At 42.4% G+C, this 18,134-nt stretch overlaps 2 protein-coding genes across 2 annotated transcripts; one reads left to right on the forward strand and one right to left on the reverse strand.

The window, feature by feature from the left end:
• Positions 1-8: 8 nt before the first annotated feature.
• On the reverse strand, positions 9-3,336 carry trmt5 (tRNA methyltransferase 5). Its single transcript, XM_070842611.1, has 5 exons — positions 3,293-3,336; positions 2,525-3,123; positions 1,820-1,944; positions 671-1,310; positions 9-226 (listed from the first exon to the last, which is right to left on the reverse strand). Exons 1-5 carry the CDS (start codon positions 3,298-3,300, stop codon positions 165-167), a joined length of 1,434 nt encoding a protein of 477 aa, XP_070698712.1. The 5' UTR covers positions 3,301-3,336; the 3' UTR covers positions 9-164.
• A 126-nt stretch (positions 3,337-3,462) lies between these two features.
• slc38a6 (solute carrier family 38 member 6) lies at positions 3,463-13,760 on the forward strand. The gene is made up of 16 exons (XM_070842234.1): positions 3,463-3,703; positions 5,516-5,646; positions 5,762-5,835; positions 6,379-6,431; positions 6,556-6,595; positions 8,565-8,643; positions 10,617-10,702; positions 10,786-10,844; positions 10,937-11,008; positions 11,457-11,513; positions 11,909-11,988; positions 12,092-12,192; positions 12,290-12,414; positions 12,676-12,820; positions 13,164-13,258; positions 13,403-13,760. The coding sequence occupies exons 1-16, from the start codon at positions 3,611-3,613 to the stop codon at positions 13,484-13,486; spliced, it is 1,374 nt and encodes a 457-aa protein (XP_070698335.1). The 5' UTR covers positions 3,463-3,610; the 3' UTR covers positions 13,487-13,760.
• The last annotated feature ends 4,374 nt before the right edge of the window (positions 13,761-18,134 follow it).

Here is an 18,134-nt window from a genome sequence, read left to right on the forward strand (position 1 = left end):
TATTGAGGCATAACTGGGTCATTATTTCACATGACAAGATGCAACAACATCTGTAATAAAAGCATCAGTAAAATAGTTTGTTGAAAAAAAAAACAACTTAAACCCATGAATTCTAAACTCAAATGTTTCCTCAAATTCCTTATCGTTCCAGGTTCATATCATGATTACGTCGAATCAGTAGCATCTTCACACTTCTGTCTCTTTGGGGCTGGTTCTGCTGAAGGCTCTGAGGATAAAGATTTATTTACATTATCGACTGGTCTGCTGATTATCAAAAATATCATTAGTGACAGAAGACAGCTAAACATGAAACAGTCACATTGTTTTGTCTGATTAACAGAAATGCAAAGATCTTCAGTTTACTCTTGTACAAGAAAGGCTCATATTTGATCATCTAGACACATTTCTTTTGCCGGTCTATTAATTGACTGATTGTTTCCGCTCAACTCTCAGTAAAATAAAATACACAAATTTGAGTCTCTAAACCAGAACAATTAAATTTCCTGCAGGATTAATTGACTTCTTACATATTTTTTTGTTGCCAAAGGCGTCCTGTAAGGCACACTACAGTTAAGCCTCTCATATTTCCTTCTTATACATACAAAATGCTCCTAATTGGCTCTGTGGCCTTGTACTGTAAATAGTTCCTGTTTAATGAATTAATTCTCACCTTTGTGTTCGTCATCACTGCTGAAGAGGACCTCTTTAGGGAGTGTGAAGCTCACACACAACATATCTTTGTTGGGTGCTACATTACGCACAAAATGCACTGAACATCGGTTCTCTAGAGGGAATCCGAGGCTGTGGGAGGCCCTCTTCACCACATCCGTCTCAGGGTTGCTGTCTTTAGAGAAGCCATAGCAGTGCACTGTGGGTAAACTCTCATCACAGCAAGGCTCCTGTTGCAACAGGCCTCTGAATGCATCCAGGAAGTCCAGAGCCAACGCAGGCAGGTTCATCACTACATGAACACCGGCTCTCCCCTTCAGCAGCACAGGCAGCTCCTGTTTCACAGGCCCCTGGATGAACGCTCTGCCGTCCAGGTTAAAGGTTCTAACTTTGCTCTCCACCTTGTTGAGTTTGCTGTTGTGCTGTAGCCAACGGTAGGAGTCTGGGTTGAGATCGTTGGCCAGCACGTTGGCGCCGGAGCGGGCGGCTGGGATGGCGAAGGGTCCGACGCCAGCAAACACATCAAACACAGTCTCGCCACGTTTGACGAGCTGCACCACACGCTGGTGCTCTGTGCTCAGCCGGGGATTCCAGTATACTCGAGAAAAATCAAACTCGTATGTTACCCCGTTTTCTTTCACCTGCAGCACAGACAAAGAAGATCACATGAACCATCAGTCAATGATCTGAATGTATGAAAGTACAAATGGGCAGTATGTGAGGTTACTTTTGTGTGTTAATTATGCAATCAAACCGAACAGATTTGAGAGCAAAACTACTGAACCTGGAATCAAAAATGTTTTATTAAGTAAAATAAAATAAAATTGTGATTACAAATGTGTCGATGCAAATCCAAAAGTTTAGAAATCAAGTTGCCAAACGGTTACGGCTGAAGAATACAGCAACATCTGACAGCATATGACCTGCCCACAAGATTCAGCTCAAACAAAACTTTTAGGTTCATTAATACATTTTCACAAACTCACAAATATATTTTACCAGCATAAAAACATTTTGATAGCACTGTGGAAACTTTTGCCCTGTTTGTATGCATAATGAAGACACAAAAGTAACCTCATAGCAGTGCGTCAGTACATAAGTATGTGTGAATCACTGACAGGAAATTATGCACATTTGTGATTTAACCTACTTTGGCGACCATGTTCTCCTCTCCAGCTAGAACCTCCATCTTGAAGTTGCGGTAAGTGGAGTCGATCATGTTTGTCTTATTGACCACACAGGTAACACCAGGGTTCTTGTCCATGATGACCTGACCTGCAAAGGGAGCGGCCTCAAAGTTATCAATGAAAATGACTTCCTGAGTCTTTGTTAATGAAGCAAAATCTTTCTTTCAAATTAGGTTCTAATCAGAAAACTACTTATTTATAAGAATCCATGAGGGAAAACAATATTACTTTACATGTGATATCTGTGTTGATACAGGAAGTGATAATAAAACTGTGAAATACAGCTGCAGCTTTCTATATATGGTTTTGCACATTATGAATTTATGTGCATATGGACACTGTTAATATGTCAACATGTCTTCTTACGCATTGATTGCTCACATGACAGTCACAGTTGGGGTGATTTGTCTATTTAAGAAGGTAAGAGTCTGCACACTGTGACGCTTCAATGCAATCAAGCGAAGAATGTTTGGTCAAAGAGTCACAACAATGTGCGCTGAGGCACAGAAGTGTGCAAACTCTTCAGCTTTGCATGAAACTTAATTGGCTAAACATCTACTATGACACGTATTTTGTCCATAACCATTCTGAGAGCTGAATAAATGAGTGGAGAAACATAATAAATCTGTATGCATCTGTGCACTGAAATCCTTCTGTCTGACTCTCACCTATGAGCCCCTTGTATGGGAGCTGGTGGTCCCTCAGGTTCATGTGTGCGATGTGTCCCACCCGGCTGAACCCAGAGGTCACATCCTGACCCAGAGGGAGCACAGCCTCCAGCACCTCCTCACTCTTCAGGTTGTCATAGGTGAGCCGCAGCTCGAAGTGCTGCAGCTCCTCAGTGACACCAAAGGACCTCAGAGCCTTGGCTTCAGCTTCACTGAAGGAGCTCGGTGAGGACACTTTGTGTGGGTCCAACAGGACTAAACGAAAGTCACTGCTCTCCTCTTTGTCTTGTACCACTCTGGGCACCCCTGGGCGCTGGACGGCCGACTTCCTCAGACTCTTTACCACTTTGTTTAAGACCCCTGTGGGCACCCGTAGAGCTGGGACGGTAATGGTCTGTGTGAAGGCCTCCTTGTCCAGAGAGGTCATACCGCGGACCTCTGCTGGGGGCCGGTACAGTTTGGGCTCCATTGTGGGCTTCAAATCAGAGCTAGAAGACGCTGAGGCCGGCAGTGAGGCTGCGGCGCAGAGGCTCAAGTGCTCAGCAGCAGCTTCAAGTTTTCTATGAGTTTGTACAGATGCGAGGACTCTGGAGAGGAGCCTGAAATGATAAACAGCGGCTCTCACGAGGCAGAAAAGTACACAAGTAACTACACAAGTACACAGTAACTGTGAACTGAGTGCTATATTTTACAAAAAAGAAGCAAACAGCGGCTAAACAGATAGTAACCATGCTGCTATTTTAGAGAAAACTTACACTCGGGGCTCACCTCAACATCCTTCGCTCTCAGACACGCTTGAACTGCGTCATCACTCGTCGACCACCGCCGACTGGTGATTGGCCAAACGGGCGGAAAGTCGACCGCTGATTGGACAGTCTCCTCGCTGACGCATCACATGCGACGGAAAAGAGGGGCACGTGACGTGAGTGATCAACAACAACAGTCAGCAGCCGACAAGTTGATACGAGGAGAGTTTAAAAGTGATTAAAGAGAAGATGGTCTCACAGATCTGCAGCCTTACAGTGAAGGTTGGAGCTGCGGGAGTTTGTGTCGAGTAGTTTGTATCCTGAGTTGTCAGAGCAGAAAATGAGCGTCAATGGAAATAGAAACAGAGACTTATATCATCAAACCACCGCCGGGGACACCGAAACTAACGAAAATACACCTTTATTAACAAATGTAAGTAACAAACCAGCGCCATGTCTTTTAACAGCACTGTACTCTAAATATGTGAACTTCAGCAATAAATGACAGACATCACGTGTTTGCTCTTAATAACATTTTCAGTTTCCTTTCTGCTTTCTGCCTCTGTCAGCACTTAGAGGGACAGGCCAGCATAAAACAGAAGTCACACTGAGCTATTTCAGTGATTGTTTTCCACTGAAGGTGTTGACTGTATTTTTATTATTTCTTAGTACATTTCTTGTTACATTTCATACTCGCCCTCTTTGCTCATCACTGTTAGCACCACTCAGCCAGTAAAATCAGTTTTGTAATATGTCTGGCTTTGGAGCGAACTTTTCCAAAGACCTCACACTAAATCCCTTCATTTTATTTGTGTATATCCCTGAAAATGGCTGAATGAGTAATTTTTCTGTGCTTGTTGAATATAAACTCCTCTTCAGGTTGTTGAAATTTCTGAATCCTCAACAGTAATTCAGAGGACATAACACTGGTGTCTTCAGTGGTAGTTACAACCCAATCAAGGCATTCATAAATGGTTTCAGCATCAATGACAGTGATAGTTTGGACCATTAACATTAAAATAATGATTGATTCTGTGAGCTCAAAGAGTTTTTGTTTGAGGGTTAAACATTTTATTTGAATCTAAATCTCACAGTCGGCACCGTCAGTGTCCCTGTTCCATTATTCGCTATCTGTGGAGCAGCTTCAGCATTGGACTGTGGGAGATATCGTTTTGTAGTCAGTAGCTCTGATGCTGAGCAGATGGTAAATGGTTCAGATCTACAGTTCGATATCAGGCTGTTTTTAAGTATACAAACAACATTATATTTTCTCTTGAATATCATATCATACCATAAGAAATGTGGATTCATGTAGTGTTTTTGCAGGGTTCCCCAGTAGTAATGAGTGATCTGACTCTATAGATGATCGGTGTCACTCATTTACTGTTGTCATGTGATTAGAAACACACACTCAGAGGAAGTGGTGACAGTAAGAACAGTCAGGCACTTCACTGAATGACAAATATTCACTGTAATGTCATTTGAGACATGTTTTACTATGAGTGGCTTAATTGTGTTACTTGACATGACAATGTTATCTAGATGAAGCATTAATCACTAAGCACAGGACATGCAATTGAAAAGGAACCATGATGAGATGAGCAGTGATTTGTCTGTATTAATGGTAAGCTTGTTGTTTGACTCGGCACTGTGCTGGACTGGTGTGGCTCTAAACAGGAATAAGCTGATGGTTGGCACACCTGTATGTTAATTTATTAAAATAAAAGTCATATCCTTAGTGTTTTCATACCAGTTTTATTTATACTGTGCTGCAGTATAATGCTACATTTCAGCCAGTCTATATTTCCATCTGGTGTCATAGTTTACCTCCTGTCTTTCAGTACTGTAACCCAGGGTGAGTCAGATTCAGCGGCCTGCAGGTCAATCCGAGCTTGTTGTGACACTGACACCAGAGTTGCCACTCGTTCTCTCCAGGATATCCCCTATTAGAGAGGTCAAGCAGTTTGGGCAGCTCCCCTTATCCTGAGCTCAGGCAGCTGTCCCACAGCCAGCAGCTCAAATCCCACCCCATCCATTCCCATTTCCATTCCCTGATCCTACATGCCACTGCAGTGTTGTTTCATGACATCCATCATCAGGGCCGACCAGTTGTTCTTAATACTGTCAAGAGCAATTCTCTTAAAGCTCTTACAAAAATAATCAGACTTCTTCTGCTCCTTTGTCTTCACACTCATTGTTTACCTCTTTATCTTTTATCTAAATGTTATCTCTGCTGTGTGTGCAGGGATCAGTGCCGACCAGAGCAAAGGGAGCCTCCTTCAGTTCCTCAGTGTTTAACCTGATGAATGCTATCATGGGCAGCGGCACTCTGGGTCTATCTTACGCTATGGCCAATACTGGAATAGTCGGTTTTAGGTAAGAATGCTCTCCTTATGCCATCTACCACAGTGCTGACAGCTTTTTACATAAATCAGACATAAGTAGAATGACATGTAGTCTAATTTCTGCTCTATGTACCTTTCTACTCTAGTATCCTGTTGGTAGTAGTGTCCAGCCTGGCAGCGTTCTCTGTACATCTCCTTCTGAAGTTATGTGACCAAACAGGTGAGACACTAACAATGGATACACAGTCTAACTTTAGATAAGCATATCCCTGTGTGTTTAACCAGGGGGGGTTCAGCCAGATTTTTTTTACCCCCATCCTGGACAACCCCCTTTCCTTCCTTCATGATTAGATCATTGTTCAGGGAGGCTTGCTGATGACTATGCTATCTTTGTGTATTTGTTTTTTGTCTTGATTTACTTCCTAGTTGTAAGCAAATCATTGTGTGTATCATCATGTTTAAATGTTAAAAATGTCAAACAAGACAGAATAGTTAGAGATAATAGTGGGTTCTTGTCAATCAATTACCTCCACATTAACACACCTGAATTTTGGGCTGTCAGTTGAGTTGCATTATGGGTAATGGAGGCACCAAGTTTTGACAAGCAAGAAGAATGCATTGAATGAAAAAAATATCTTTGGTTCTGCTGCATGCGTTTGATCCCTTTTGTTTTCAACTCTCCGTCATGGCAGTCCAACAATGTTAGAGGAGTGCAATGCTAAATCAGTGGTATGTCTGGTTGTTTTTGATTTGACTCTCTCAGGTATCAAGTCATATGAAGGCCTTGGAGAAAGAGCTTTGCAGAAACCTGGAAAAGTGAGTGTTGTCTTTTGGAACTGGATGGAGTTCACCCTGTCAAAAAAGGAATTCACTCCCTTATATTTTCAACATGACCAGGAGACACATTCACACTAACCGCTTTCTCAAATTTCGTTTTTAGATTGTGGTTGGAATGGCCATTGTCATCCAAAATATTGGTGGTAAGTTGGCCTCCATTTTTCTGTACAGTGCCACACATTGTTTCTGATAAACAGATTTCGTGTTTTTTGGATGTAGGCGCAGAGGGCTGCAGGGCCAGACTATGGCCCTGTTGTCTCAGATGTAGATAGTGCCTCCTACTGGTGATCAGAAGCCACTACGCTCAGGTTTACTCCCTCCTGCCTGTGAGGCTATTATCCGGATTCCCTGATAACCTTTGACCCTGTAGCTGCTGTCCTCCTGGCCCCCTCCCTTGGGCCTGAAACCTGACTTCTCGTCTAATTGATCACTGATGGTAAACCCACCCAGCGTTGAGTAACCTAATGGGACCCCTCCCTTTACCTCCCCCCCCCGCCCTCTCCACCTCCACTCTCTCTCTCATACTGCCATCTCCATCCCTCAGCCACAAACAGTGCTTCTCAGACAGTGGAGATCTGAGGTGATAGCTCCTCTGCAGTCATTACTGGCACGGCTGAGTGGATTATTGCTGTGCCCTCTGGTATGTTTGTGGTTTTCCCAGCATGGGGCAGTATGTGTGAGAGTGTGAGAGCCAGCAGTCCAGCATGCATCTGTCTACACCCCGGGCCCCTTTTATAAGAGTGCAATTAGCCTCACTCTGAGTAAACATTCATCTGCACTGCCAAAGCCTGATGGGCCAATTGACCTTAATTACTGACCAGCCCAGGGCTCTCACAGCCTGCCTCTCCCCTCGCTCCTAATGAAATGAAAGTAGCTCTGTCTTACGTTGAACACACTCTCCCACTGTTCGCTGACCACACAGAAGGTTTACACCAATTTTCCTTGAATTTTTACATACATGCTTATTATCAGAATATGCTTTCCTACCACTTTTCCAATAACAATCCTTTTTCTTCACTCAAGGGCCTTTTCTTGTTTAGAAGTGTGAGTATCATCCCACCAGGGATTCCCATCAAAGTGTTGTTGTGCTTACAGTAACCAACTGCATGACACTAAACCATTGCATCATTCCTGTTGTTTCATTCCTGTCGGTGCGTCTGTATGGGTTTGTGTGGTTGAGGAGATTTTTGTGTTTATGGCTCATTCAACTAGGTGGATGAACTTTTGCAAGGAAATGTTTTGGCTAAAACACTAAAGCAACTGCCGCCTCGGAATAACCTCTTATTGACAGATTTTAGTGCTTCTAAATGGCATTAGTTATCTACAGAGTGAGTGTCCTTGTGTCTGTGTGGGCTGGAGCGTTATTGGAGGAATTTTCTTCTATAAACAAAGACAGGATCTGAGGGATTATGGTCTAGGTTTATTTAACGACGAGTGCAAGACCTGCCCCAGGGGCAATAAGGGCCCAGCTAACTCCGGCTTCCCAAATTCAGTCCTTTAACATTCTCTCCCTTTATGACTGACCACACACTTCATCTGAGACTCAACTCAACCAGAAACGTCCTCTCCACCTGGTGCAATCTCCATCTCCCCTTTCCCTTTTTCCTAGTGTTTTTGGGGCTGGTACGACCGTCAGGAAGTGACCCCGATCCCCCCCCTCTGATTGGCTGCTCTGTGGAAGGATGTTGGAGCCTGTTGGGGGCTGATAATATCCTGTTTCCTAGTGAGGTGGAGCAGGGGGAGAAATACCTGGATTAGCGTCTGAGATCATTATTGTTAGCATTCCTCGCCCCTTGCACTTCTTCATCCTGGCTGCTACTCCAGCAGTTGGAAGATCTGCATAATGTCTGCTCCTTTGCACCGAGGGCTTTGCTGGTGATCCCCTTGAGCTGACTGCCCCACCCATCTGCATTAACTCCGAGCCGCCATGCCTTCCATTTCCTTGCGCTGGAAAACACACACCAGCCTCACACAGCAATGTAGAATTGCTCGTGGCAACATAGAGTCATCTGCTGTTTTTGATTTATCAGTCTGGTATGATTGTGTGCTTTTTTTGTTTATTTGATTTAGGAAACATACATTTGCTGAACCTCTTTTCCTCTCTTCCCTCAGCCATGTCATCCTATTTGTTCATCTTGAAGTCGGAGCTTCCTGCAGCCATCAACAGCTTCCTGAGCCCAGACAACACAGGGTGGGTACATAAAGCACTGGGATCTCCCTGCCTCACCAATAAGGAAATTTGGTTCAAAATCTGTCACAGCTGCGGATAAAACGAAGCCATTCTTCTAGATTAGCTGCACTAAGATAACGAATGAGTCATTCCTGTTCCCATGATGTTGTAGATTATAGCTTTGGCCTTCAAATAAGTCAAATTTGACACTTCTGTACCACAAAGCTACACAAACTGGAATTATTCAGGCAATTGGAAATGTATGAATAATGCAGTGGAAGAAGACCTCTCATCAAACCACAGTACACTACTAATACTTTGTCTGTGAGCGATCGGAGGGATGCTGGTGCTCTGTGTTCTGTAGCCAGAAGCATGCCCAAAGGAAATGTATTTACGACAGAGAGCCATTCATTACCCATCATCAGCAGACTGTGTCTTTCATTGGCCTACGTGGACGAGCCTGCAGCCCCTCGCCCTCACAGAGAAGTCCCAGGCCAAGAATGTAACTTCTATCACTTTATTATTGGCCACACTGGTTTAAGCAAGAGTTGTAGCTGCTCTCTGCCCAATCCGTCAACATCTGAATCTTCCACACACAGCTGCTTTGTATTAGTGCTCTCCTTTCACCCTCAAATCTCTCGCACATGTTCCCCGGAATCAGACTGATACAAGGGGATATCAGTTTTGCCATTCTAATTACAGCTCACTGCAGAGGGAAACAAAACATTTCTGTTAATGAGTGGCTTTGAGATGTTAACAGACACATACTCAATTCCATCAAAGCCGAAGCAAACGAGTTGTTTCATATTAAAACGCCTTTCTTTTTTCTGGCTCATTAATCATAATGTGGCAGAATGAAAACACAGTTGTGCTCAATCTCTTAGTGTTTGTCTGTGCTAATGGACTGTGTGTCCTGTTGAAGTTTCTCTCGTCGTGTTTCAGTTGGACAGCTGTGGATTTGGGTTTGTGCTGGGTTGGTCAGACTTATGCTAATCTTCTACACTATGTGGAGATTGGCTCATTGGCAGTCAAACTCCAACCTTTACTGAGAGCTATCCTGCATCTTGTTATACCGTGAAATGTTCCACATTTCATGGGTCGTCTAAGTATCCTGCGCCTTTACAGTAAGCCGCGAGCAGGATCCTAGTGGTGGTGGAGATTTTTTTTTACATCCCTGTATCTGCAGAACGGTCTGTAAAAGTGGAGAAGGGGGTTAGCTAAGTGCTTCAGCTAAACTTAGGTTTGAGTAGAAGTGATTGGACAAGAGAGAGTCTGGGTCAGAGCAGAGGTCTCCCTGACATCCAGTTACAGGGCAGAAACGGTGTAGACGCAGAGACAAATCCATCAGCGCCTATGGTAACGCCACAGCTGTGAAACTGCCAAACGGGGGTCAGTGGGTGTTGATGTGGTCAGAGCAGGTGCTGCCGACTGTGGGAGCCCCATAAAGAGTGGTGGAGCCAGTCCCTCATGACCCCGCGCTGCGGTCTAACATACAGCAGCGCCAGGCAGCACCCTTCCCACCCGACCCCGACCCCAGCGGAGCCGGCATGCCTTCCACATGTGTCACCTCGAACACTGCCCCCCTCCCTCCCCCCCTCCTCCTCCTTCTTCTTCCTCCTCCTCCTCTAGCTCCCCAATCCCGAATAAACCGCCAAGGCTATCCCTCAGCAAAGGAAAATATTATTCCCCCTCTCCAAAAACCCGGCAAGTGAAATGTGGTCTCAAATGACGGAGCGACACAACGTTTGCATGTGAATTACATAATTGTTATGGTTTGTGAGAGCTAAAGCCCTTAATGCGTACCACATGATGAATCTGTCGCTCTGTGTTTGAGCACAAAATGGAGACAAATTTCCAGAGTCGGCCTATTGTAAGACACTGAAGATTCATCTCTAATCTGTGACAGCCATTGCAGGACCAGGGGCACGATAATGGGAAATGTGGCTTGATTCAGCTTTTGCTCCTTTAATAATTCATGGCCTCTTGCTTTCCAGAAATGCCTGGTATGAAGATGGCAGGTTGCTTGTGATCATCGTCACACTCTGTGTTGTTCTACCTCTGGCGCTGTTGCCTAAAATCGGTAAGTAGGTAGACCAAGTAGCTTCCGGATTTGTTGTTGTGACTGTTGTTGTTTCTCACCAGACATGTCTGTAACCCTCACAGGCTTCCTGGGTTACACCAGTAGTCTTGCTGTTCTCTTCATGATGTATTTTGTGGTTGTGGTGAGTTTAAATACACCCCCTTCAAAGTGAAAGTGATTTTTCCAACTTTTCTGTTCTGTTGTTGACATGTTGTGCTGCCTCCCCTCCTCCAGACTGTGGTCAAGAAATGGTCGATCCCCTGTCCACTGCCTCACAATGTGACTACGCTTTCAGGTGCCTTCCAGGTAACAATAACAACAACCTCATTTTTCCTCTACGCTTGTCCACACAAACACACATACATCAGATACCGTGCGTCTGAGGTGGGTAGTTCAGACCAGACGGTCATGGCCGCAGGATTGTGGGGCTAACCCAGGAGATTGAGTTTACTGATTGTGTCAACTCTTGCTGATGAGGACCAGAGAAGGGTGCAGAGAACTCTGTATGGTGAATGATATCAGTCCTGAGGGGAAGGAAGTTCAGGTGACCTTGCATCAGTCTGGAAATGACCTCTGAAATGACCTATTGGAATTATACCATGGCACAGCTTCAGACCTGGCATGATTATTTTCCTCTGAGCACCATAGCCAGACAATGTAATCCAGCTTTATGTTTCTCCCATTTGCAGCAGCACTGCAGAAGTCATCTCCTCTCAAAAATAACACTCTCCCTGTTCTCCCCTTGTTTCTCCAGATATCAAATTCCTCTGACTCAGATTGTACGCCCAAACTCTTTGTCTTCTCCAGCAAGGTACGTGCATGAACCCGGCCTTTTCCCCTACGCTGCACATGTAGAACCCGTGAGGTGGCAAGTGAGAAGTTGTTGAAAGTACCTCTGCTGCAGTTGTTTGACTCTGGTGACAAGTCACACTCTTTCTGAAGGTTTGGCTGTTTATGTGAGGAGCCTGAGTGCAGCTGCCCCTCACATTTATGTTACACTTAAAGGCCATATGTACACGTGACATGCAGAATTACACAACGTGCATGTTGTTTAAACACAACTTCACAATGTTGGCAAGAAGATCCCGAAAAAGTCACACTTACTCAGTATTTAGTGATGTGTATTACTACTACCTACCTGCCCCCTCACTCCTAACGGTGATAATTTGTTAATGATGGCTGTGCTCTGACTGATGTGTGTTGCAGAGTGCGTACGCCATCCCCACCATGGCCTTCTCCTTTCTGTGCCACACGGCTATCCTGCCAATCTACTGCGAACTGGACCGGTCAGCACTGCAGCCTCTTACCTTCACTTTTACAGTTTAAGTCAGCGAATCTGTTGTTCGCCAGCTATGAAAACATCAGTAAATGTGCCCTTGTGTCTTTCAGACCTACTAAGTCCAGGATGCAGAACGTTACAAATGTTAGTATCAGCCTCAGCTTGATACTATACGTCATTGCTGCGGTGTTCGGCTACCTCACCTTCTACGGTAAGCCTGGTGTGACACTCTTTACTGCAGCAACTTAATGTAGCTATTTGCCATGTTGCCATTTTACCCTCACTCTGTTCTTGTCTGCTGTTCATAGCTCATGTGAACTCCGAGCTATTGCTCAGCTACGACGCGTATATTCCTCGGGACATCATGGTGATGACGGTTCGATTGGCCATCCTGCTGTCCGTGTTGCTGACTGTCCCTCTTATTCACTTCCCTGTGAGTACACAGACACCAGAATATTCTTTTAACAAGTACCAGCGAATTTATTTGTATTCATTATGTTGAAGTTTATATGAAATGTTTGTCTGCACATTTGCTCAGTTACTTCTACTACCAAGAAGTTTCTCCTTCCAGTCCAAACACCACTCCAGTTTCCTTCTTTCTCTTTTCGGACATTTGTGCAGAATCACTCATACGCAGTAGATCTACTGTGAGTGTGTTTGGTTACTGTGAGCTTTGTTTGTGTGTACACTTCAGGCCCGTAAGGCTGTGATTTTGCTGCTGTGTGGAGGTCGGCCCTTCTCCTGGCTGATTTACATCATGACAACTCTGATCATCCTGGGTGTGGTGCTGCTGATGGCCATCTTTGTGCCTGATATCAGCCATGTGTTTGGAATAGTGGGTAAGTGATGTTTTTGAAATATGGGGAAAGAAATGTCTGTTTTGCTAAATATTATGGTCTTTATTAGTCATATAATTGTAATTTGTTTTATTTCACAGGCACTTTACGGTTACTTAACTGTGCCCTTTTAGAATATTGTGATCTGTTTCCACCTACAACAGACATTAAAAGCAGCCAAGCTCTTAGCCAAAATGTCAATATTCCACAATTATTGATCATGGCGGCTAAAAATCACAGTATCTACTTGTACATAATTAATGGTGGAGTCCTGCTCAAACGGTTTATGAAGCTGCTATTATCAGACATGCAGTACGTTCAAGTGACTTTCCTGTTTCTTTCTCAGGATCGACAACATCCAGCTGCCTATTGTTTGTTTTCCCCGGCATTTTCTACCTCAAGATCAGCAGCCGACCCCTCAGTTCCTTTGACTCCATTGCGGTAACTATACACCGTCCAAATCAATAAAATACTGTTAAATTCAAACAATGACAACATTTTTAGCCCATCGTACCAACTGACTACAGTGCATACATTTTTAGGTAGTGAGGCTAACCATGGTGTTTATGCTCTTTGTGTCTCTAGGCGGTATTCTTGGTGGTCTTTGGTTTGATTATGGGAATCATCAGCTTCTCGGTCATTGTCATCACATGGGCACAGAGCTCCTAAACCCGCTCTGGACCCCCTCTCCCAAATTAAGCACAAGAGCAAAGAAAGGGAAAAGCGTGCCAGAGAAACTGAACACTGGATAAAGAAAGGGAACAGACAGATGTTTATCAGCATCACCTCAGGCAGATGATTTATGGTAAAGTAGTTCTTAACACTTTCTGTTCTTTCTAACACACAAACATAAACAAGGGATTTCCATGTTCTCCTCACTGATTTTTACACATTGTCTCTCTCTGCAAACTTTTAGACTAAACTCAAGTCAGGGCTATCTTTGTTTTCTTTTAATCCACTTCAGATGTCAGGCAAGTCGCCCATTTTCTATAAGTTAATTTTACATATTTTTTCTTTATATGTTTTTACTCTCTGATGATGATTTATGTTCTTTGTGGATGTTCATGCACCTTATGCAAACCAATCTTCTAATATTTAAAAATTCTGAACTGAACTGTAAATGTATCAGCTTTACCGCCTCCTCAAATTCTGTTTATTGCACATTTTACATTTACAGTGACTAATTTTCACTCCCTGATTTATGACCAAGTGTTTGTATTTTTATTAATTTTATTGTTTTGGGATTTTTAAGTTTATTTTTATTGATTTGCCCCACTACTTTTATTCAGTGTTAACGAATGTGGCAGAAACTCAACATTTGGCACATTTTCAACCTGTTAATTATAATGTACTGTATGTTGTTATGATTATATGATGATATTCTTTAAATTACTTGCATTCAATAAAAGGGAAATTGTTTATGTACCAACATGTCAGTTTGCTCATTTAACCACTATCATCAGTGTAGCGTGTTCAGGGCTGTGTGTTTGATTGACAGGCACAGTATTGATGCAGAGACCTGCTCCTCTGTGTTGTGCTGTGATTTCAGCCTGCAGCTAATGAAAGCCACATGCTTGGTACGTTTCTAATCATGATGCTGTTTAGGCTGTCTTCATGCTGCCTCTGGAACCTACAGCACCCCGACTGCTGCTTTTAATCTAAGGAATTAGGCAGACCGGCCCCACCATCCCTGCAGAAAGCAGTGGCTGCCCGCTCTTCACGCCCCCTCAAGGGAGGTTCCTCTGTGCAGGAAATATCCCCACAGCCTCCATCCTCCACTCTGAAGGACACTCCCATACAGAAAAAATGCACCACAACTACTATCAAAACTGAATATGTATTTGGTAGTCAGTGGTGGAGGAAGTACTCAGACCCTAAGTAAAATACGCCATTAAAGAAAAGTCCTGCTTTCCAACTCCTAAATCAAAAGTATAGTAGTATTAGTACAGTAGTTAGTATTATCAGCAAAATATACAAAATATCAAAAGTAAAAGTATTCACTCTGCAGGAAAATGACCCCTGTTACTGCTATATGTATTATATATGATATTATCAAATTGTTAATATTTATACATGAATGTGCAAGTAGTATGCTCCTGCTTTAGGCGGTCAGAGTGTGGCTAGTTTTAATTACAAAATTACTTAGTGACATGTTGGATAATTTGACATCTATGAGCCTCAGGCAGTTCAAACCGTTTGAGAGGCACAGAGGGGAAATGACTCTTGGAAAAACTATAAAATAAACAACAGACCTGAGAGGTCACAAACCAAAGAGGTCACAAACTACTGGTTTAATCCTGAACAATGTGTTTTTTAAGCTTATCATACAGTACGTTGTGTCCGTTTCAAGGACCTCTTGACTAGATATACTTAATTAGTTTAGTGAGGTTTAATGTGACCTAATATCTAGCTGTTTAGCAATTCCATCGACCTTCATCTGTGAAAACACAAGCTCTTTTAAAATTACTGTCTGACTCCTGTACATCAGCTCCTGTGGGAACCACTTGGTCAAACCCATTTGTAACACAAGATTACCACCTAGTGTCAGACTGAGTTCACAGCAAACCGGTTCCTCTCCATTTCATTGACATTCTTCTCTTAGTTTATGAGGACCTAACTAGGCAGAGATAACCAGATGCTCCAGTTTTCTCCCAGTTTTATCATGTGTTGGAAACATGCACGTTAACACAGACCAGAGCTGTTTTTATGGAGGTCTGACTGGGGCATGTGTCCTCAGCCCAGGCTGGGAGTGTTTTTGTTTAGTTAAACTCACTTACACCCTGGGCCCATGTCCAGCAGAATGACAACACCATCTCCCAGGGTTAAAGGATGGAATGAGGCGGAGGAACGATGGTGGGCTGAAATTAATCCCCTGTTGGCAGCCTCTGCTCTGTATTGTTTTAAGAGGTGTCGGCTGTGTTCTTTGAAAATTATTTTCTGTTGTTGGAGATCAGGATCCTTGGGTAACAGCTGGATCTGATCCCAATGTTGCGACTCTGACCTTTGACATAGTTTGGCATCTCATTGTTTGATTGCACTTCCTTCATGGGTTAAATCAGTTTTTACAATATGTACTTAAATGTTGCCAGAGGGTACTATAAATGAACTCAACTACACTCAACTAATTCAACTACATTATAGCCAGTATATATATATATATATATATATATATATATATATATATATATATATATATATATATATATATATATATATATATATATATATATATATATATATATATATATATATATATATATATATATATATATATATATATATATATATATATATTCGTGAGTGTGTGTATGATAAGATAAGCTAAATAGCCATAGTATTCAGCTGCCCCTCACCTCACCCTGAGTCAGTTGCCACATGTTGAGAATTAGCTGAAAGTAGTGGATGAGTAATGGATACAGGTGATATACTGTAGTTACATTAGCTAAAAGTAATGTATAAATAGTTGAAATGGCTAGCTAAATGCTAATGAGTGAATAATTGAAATAGTGTAAGTAATGGATAACCAATTGGAACAGTTACATCAGTGAAAAGTGATAGCTAATTAGCTATAAGTTCAAATAGTTAGCTGAAAGTAATGGAAGGCTGAAAAAGTTATATTAGTTAAAAAGTAATGGATAAAAAGTTTAAAATGATCAGCCTAAAAGTAATGGCTAAACAGTTGAGAAAGCTATGTTAGCTACAAGTCATGACTTAACAATTGAAATATCTAAAGGTAATGGATAAACAGTTGACATAACTAAGAGTATACGAATGGATTAACAGTTGAAATAGTTATGTTAGCTAAATGTGACGATTGAAATTGTTGGCGGCAAGTCCTGGATGAATGGTTTAAACATCCAGCTTTTTCCACTGGTTGTTGAATGTAAACTTCACCAACTTAAACATTGAAAAAATATGTGGGAAATCTACCAATAAAGAGTATTAAATAACATCCAATTTATAATCCGTGAATAAGAAAGTATATGGAACTTGATGGATGGTGATGGATGAAGGGATACTGGAGCTCATCCAGTGGATCCAGTGAACCACTGGATCAGATCATCTGCAGAAAGCACCCTGAAGTCTAAATTATTTTAGTTTGACTCCGCGGTGAGCTGTTTTGCCTCTACAAATTAATATTGGCAGAAAGCAGAGCCAGTTCGGTATTCCACTTCCTCTTCCTGTTGGTGGTTCAACAACAACATCAGATCAATGTGCCTCCACAGGTAGTGGATGGCAGAAACTGCAGCAGAACTGAGAACATGCACATCTGCTTTCAATTTACCCGAATAATCTTGTTCAACAGGCATTCCTGGCTGAAAGGTGCTTTAAGGGTCTTTTCACATAAGCCTTTTAATGCTGGTTGGCATGATGAGTGGTTTTCCTTTTTAGTCATGGTGGGACTTGCAACTCAGCAAATGCCATCGATATGCAAGTGTCATCACTGATGAAGTGCTTTCCATTTATTTTTTCCCATGTCCTTCCAGTCTCTCGGTTCCCTCTGTCTACTATCACTCCATGCTGCTTTTCTGCTTTTAATCAATTTCCACACTCTATCAGAAAACATGCTCTTTGTGTCACAGTAAGAGCGTTCCTTGCTCTGAGGACTCTTTCTGAGACTGCAGATGCTCGGGCTATAATAGAATTTACTCTTTTTACACTCACATTTCTTCATGCATTTTGTGAAATCATATGCATAAAAGGCCCGGGAATAAGAAAAAGCATAGGCTTCCTATCTGGACACTATCAGCTAACAAGGCCTGACGCAAGTGTCTGTAACAGGGAAAAAAGGAGCACTATCTTGTACAACAACAGCTCAAAAGGCTGTGCTTATCTTCAGTGGTCTTTATGCAGTGATGGGTGAAATATTCAGATCCTCTACTAAAGTAAAAATACCAATACCACACTGTAAAATTACTTATTTACAAGTAAAACCCCTGATTGATAATGACTGAAATGTTGCAAAATGTCCCCTTTGACTGTTGAACTTTTCTATATTAAATTATTGATATTCCTCACACATTAATGTAAAGCCAGGATTTGTTGTATGGGTTCGGGCGGAGCTCACTGTGGACTATTTTGTAAAGGACGGAAACTACTGATTCTTTTCATTATAGATTAATCTGCGGATTATTTGGTCCATTAATTGATTGATTGTTTGATGTATAAAAATTCTGAACATTGTGAGAAATGTTGTCACAATGACCCAGAGCCCAAAGTGACACCTTCAAAACGCTTGTTTTGTTCAACCAACAGTTCCAACCTTAACATTATTTAAATTAATTAAGATTATTAAAAACATACAAAGGAAAAGCAT

This window comes from Pempheris klunzingeri, chromosome 13 (assembly GCF_042242105.1).
Source record: "Pempheris klunzingeri isolate RE-2024b chromosome 13, fPemKlu1.hap1, whole genome shotgun sequence".
Classification (NCBI taxonomy): Eukaryota; Metazoa; Chordata; class Actinopteri; order Acropomatiformes; family Pempheridae; genus Pempheris; species Pempheris klunzingeri.

Coding starts and splice junctions, on each gene's coding strand:
- slc38a6 (XM_070842234.1), top strand. CDS start 3,611: ATGAGCGTCAATGGAAATAGAAACAGAGACTTATATCATCAAACCACC. Junction 5,836..6,378: donor GAAGTTATGTGACCAAACAG/GTGAGACACTAA, acceptor TGACTCTCTCAG/GTATCAAGTCATATGAAGGC. Junction 6,596..8,564: donor TGTCATCCAAAATATTGGTG/GTAAGTTGGCCT, acceptor CTCTTCCCTCAG/CCATGTCATCCTATTTGTTC.
- trmt5 (XM_070842611.1), bottom strand. Junction 1,945..2,524: donor CCCATACAAGGGGCTCATAG/GTGAGAGTCAGA, acceptor CTCCCTTTGCAG/GTCAGGTCATCATGGACAAG. Junction 1,311..1,819: donor AGGAGAACATGGTCGCCAAA/GTAGGTTAAATC, acceptor TCTGTGCTGCAG/GTGAAAGAAAACGGGGTAAC.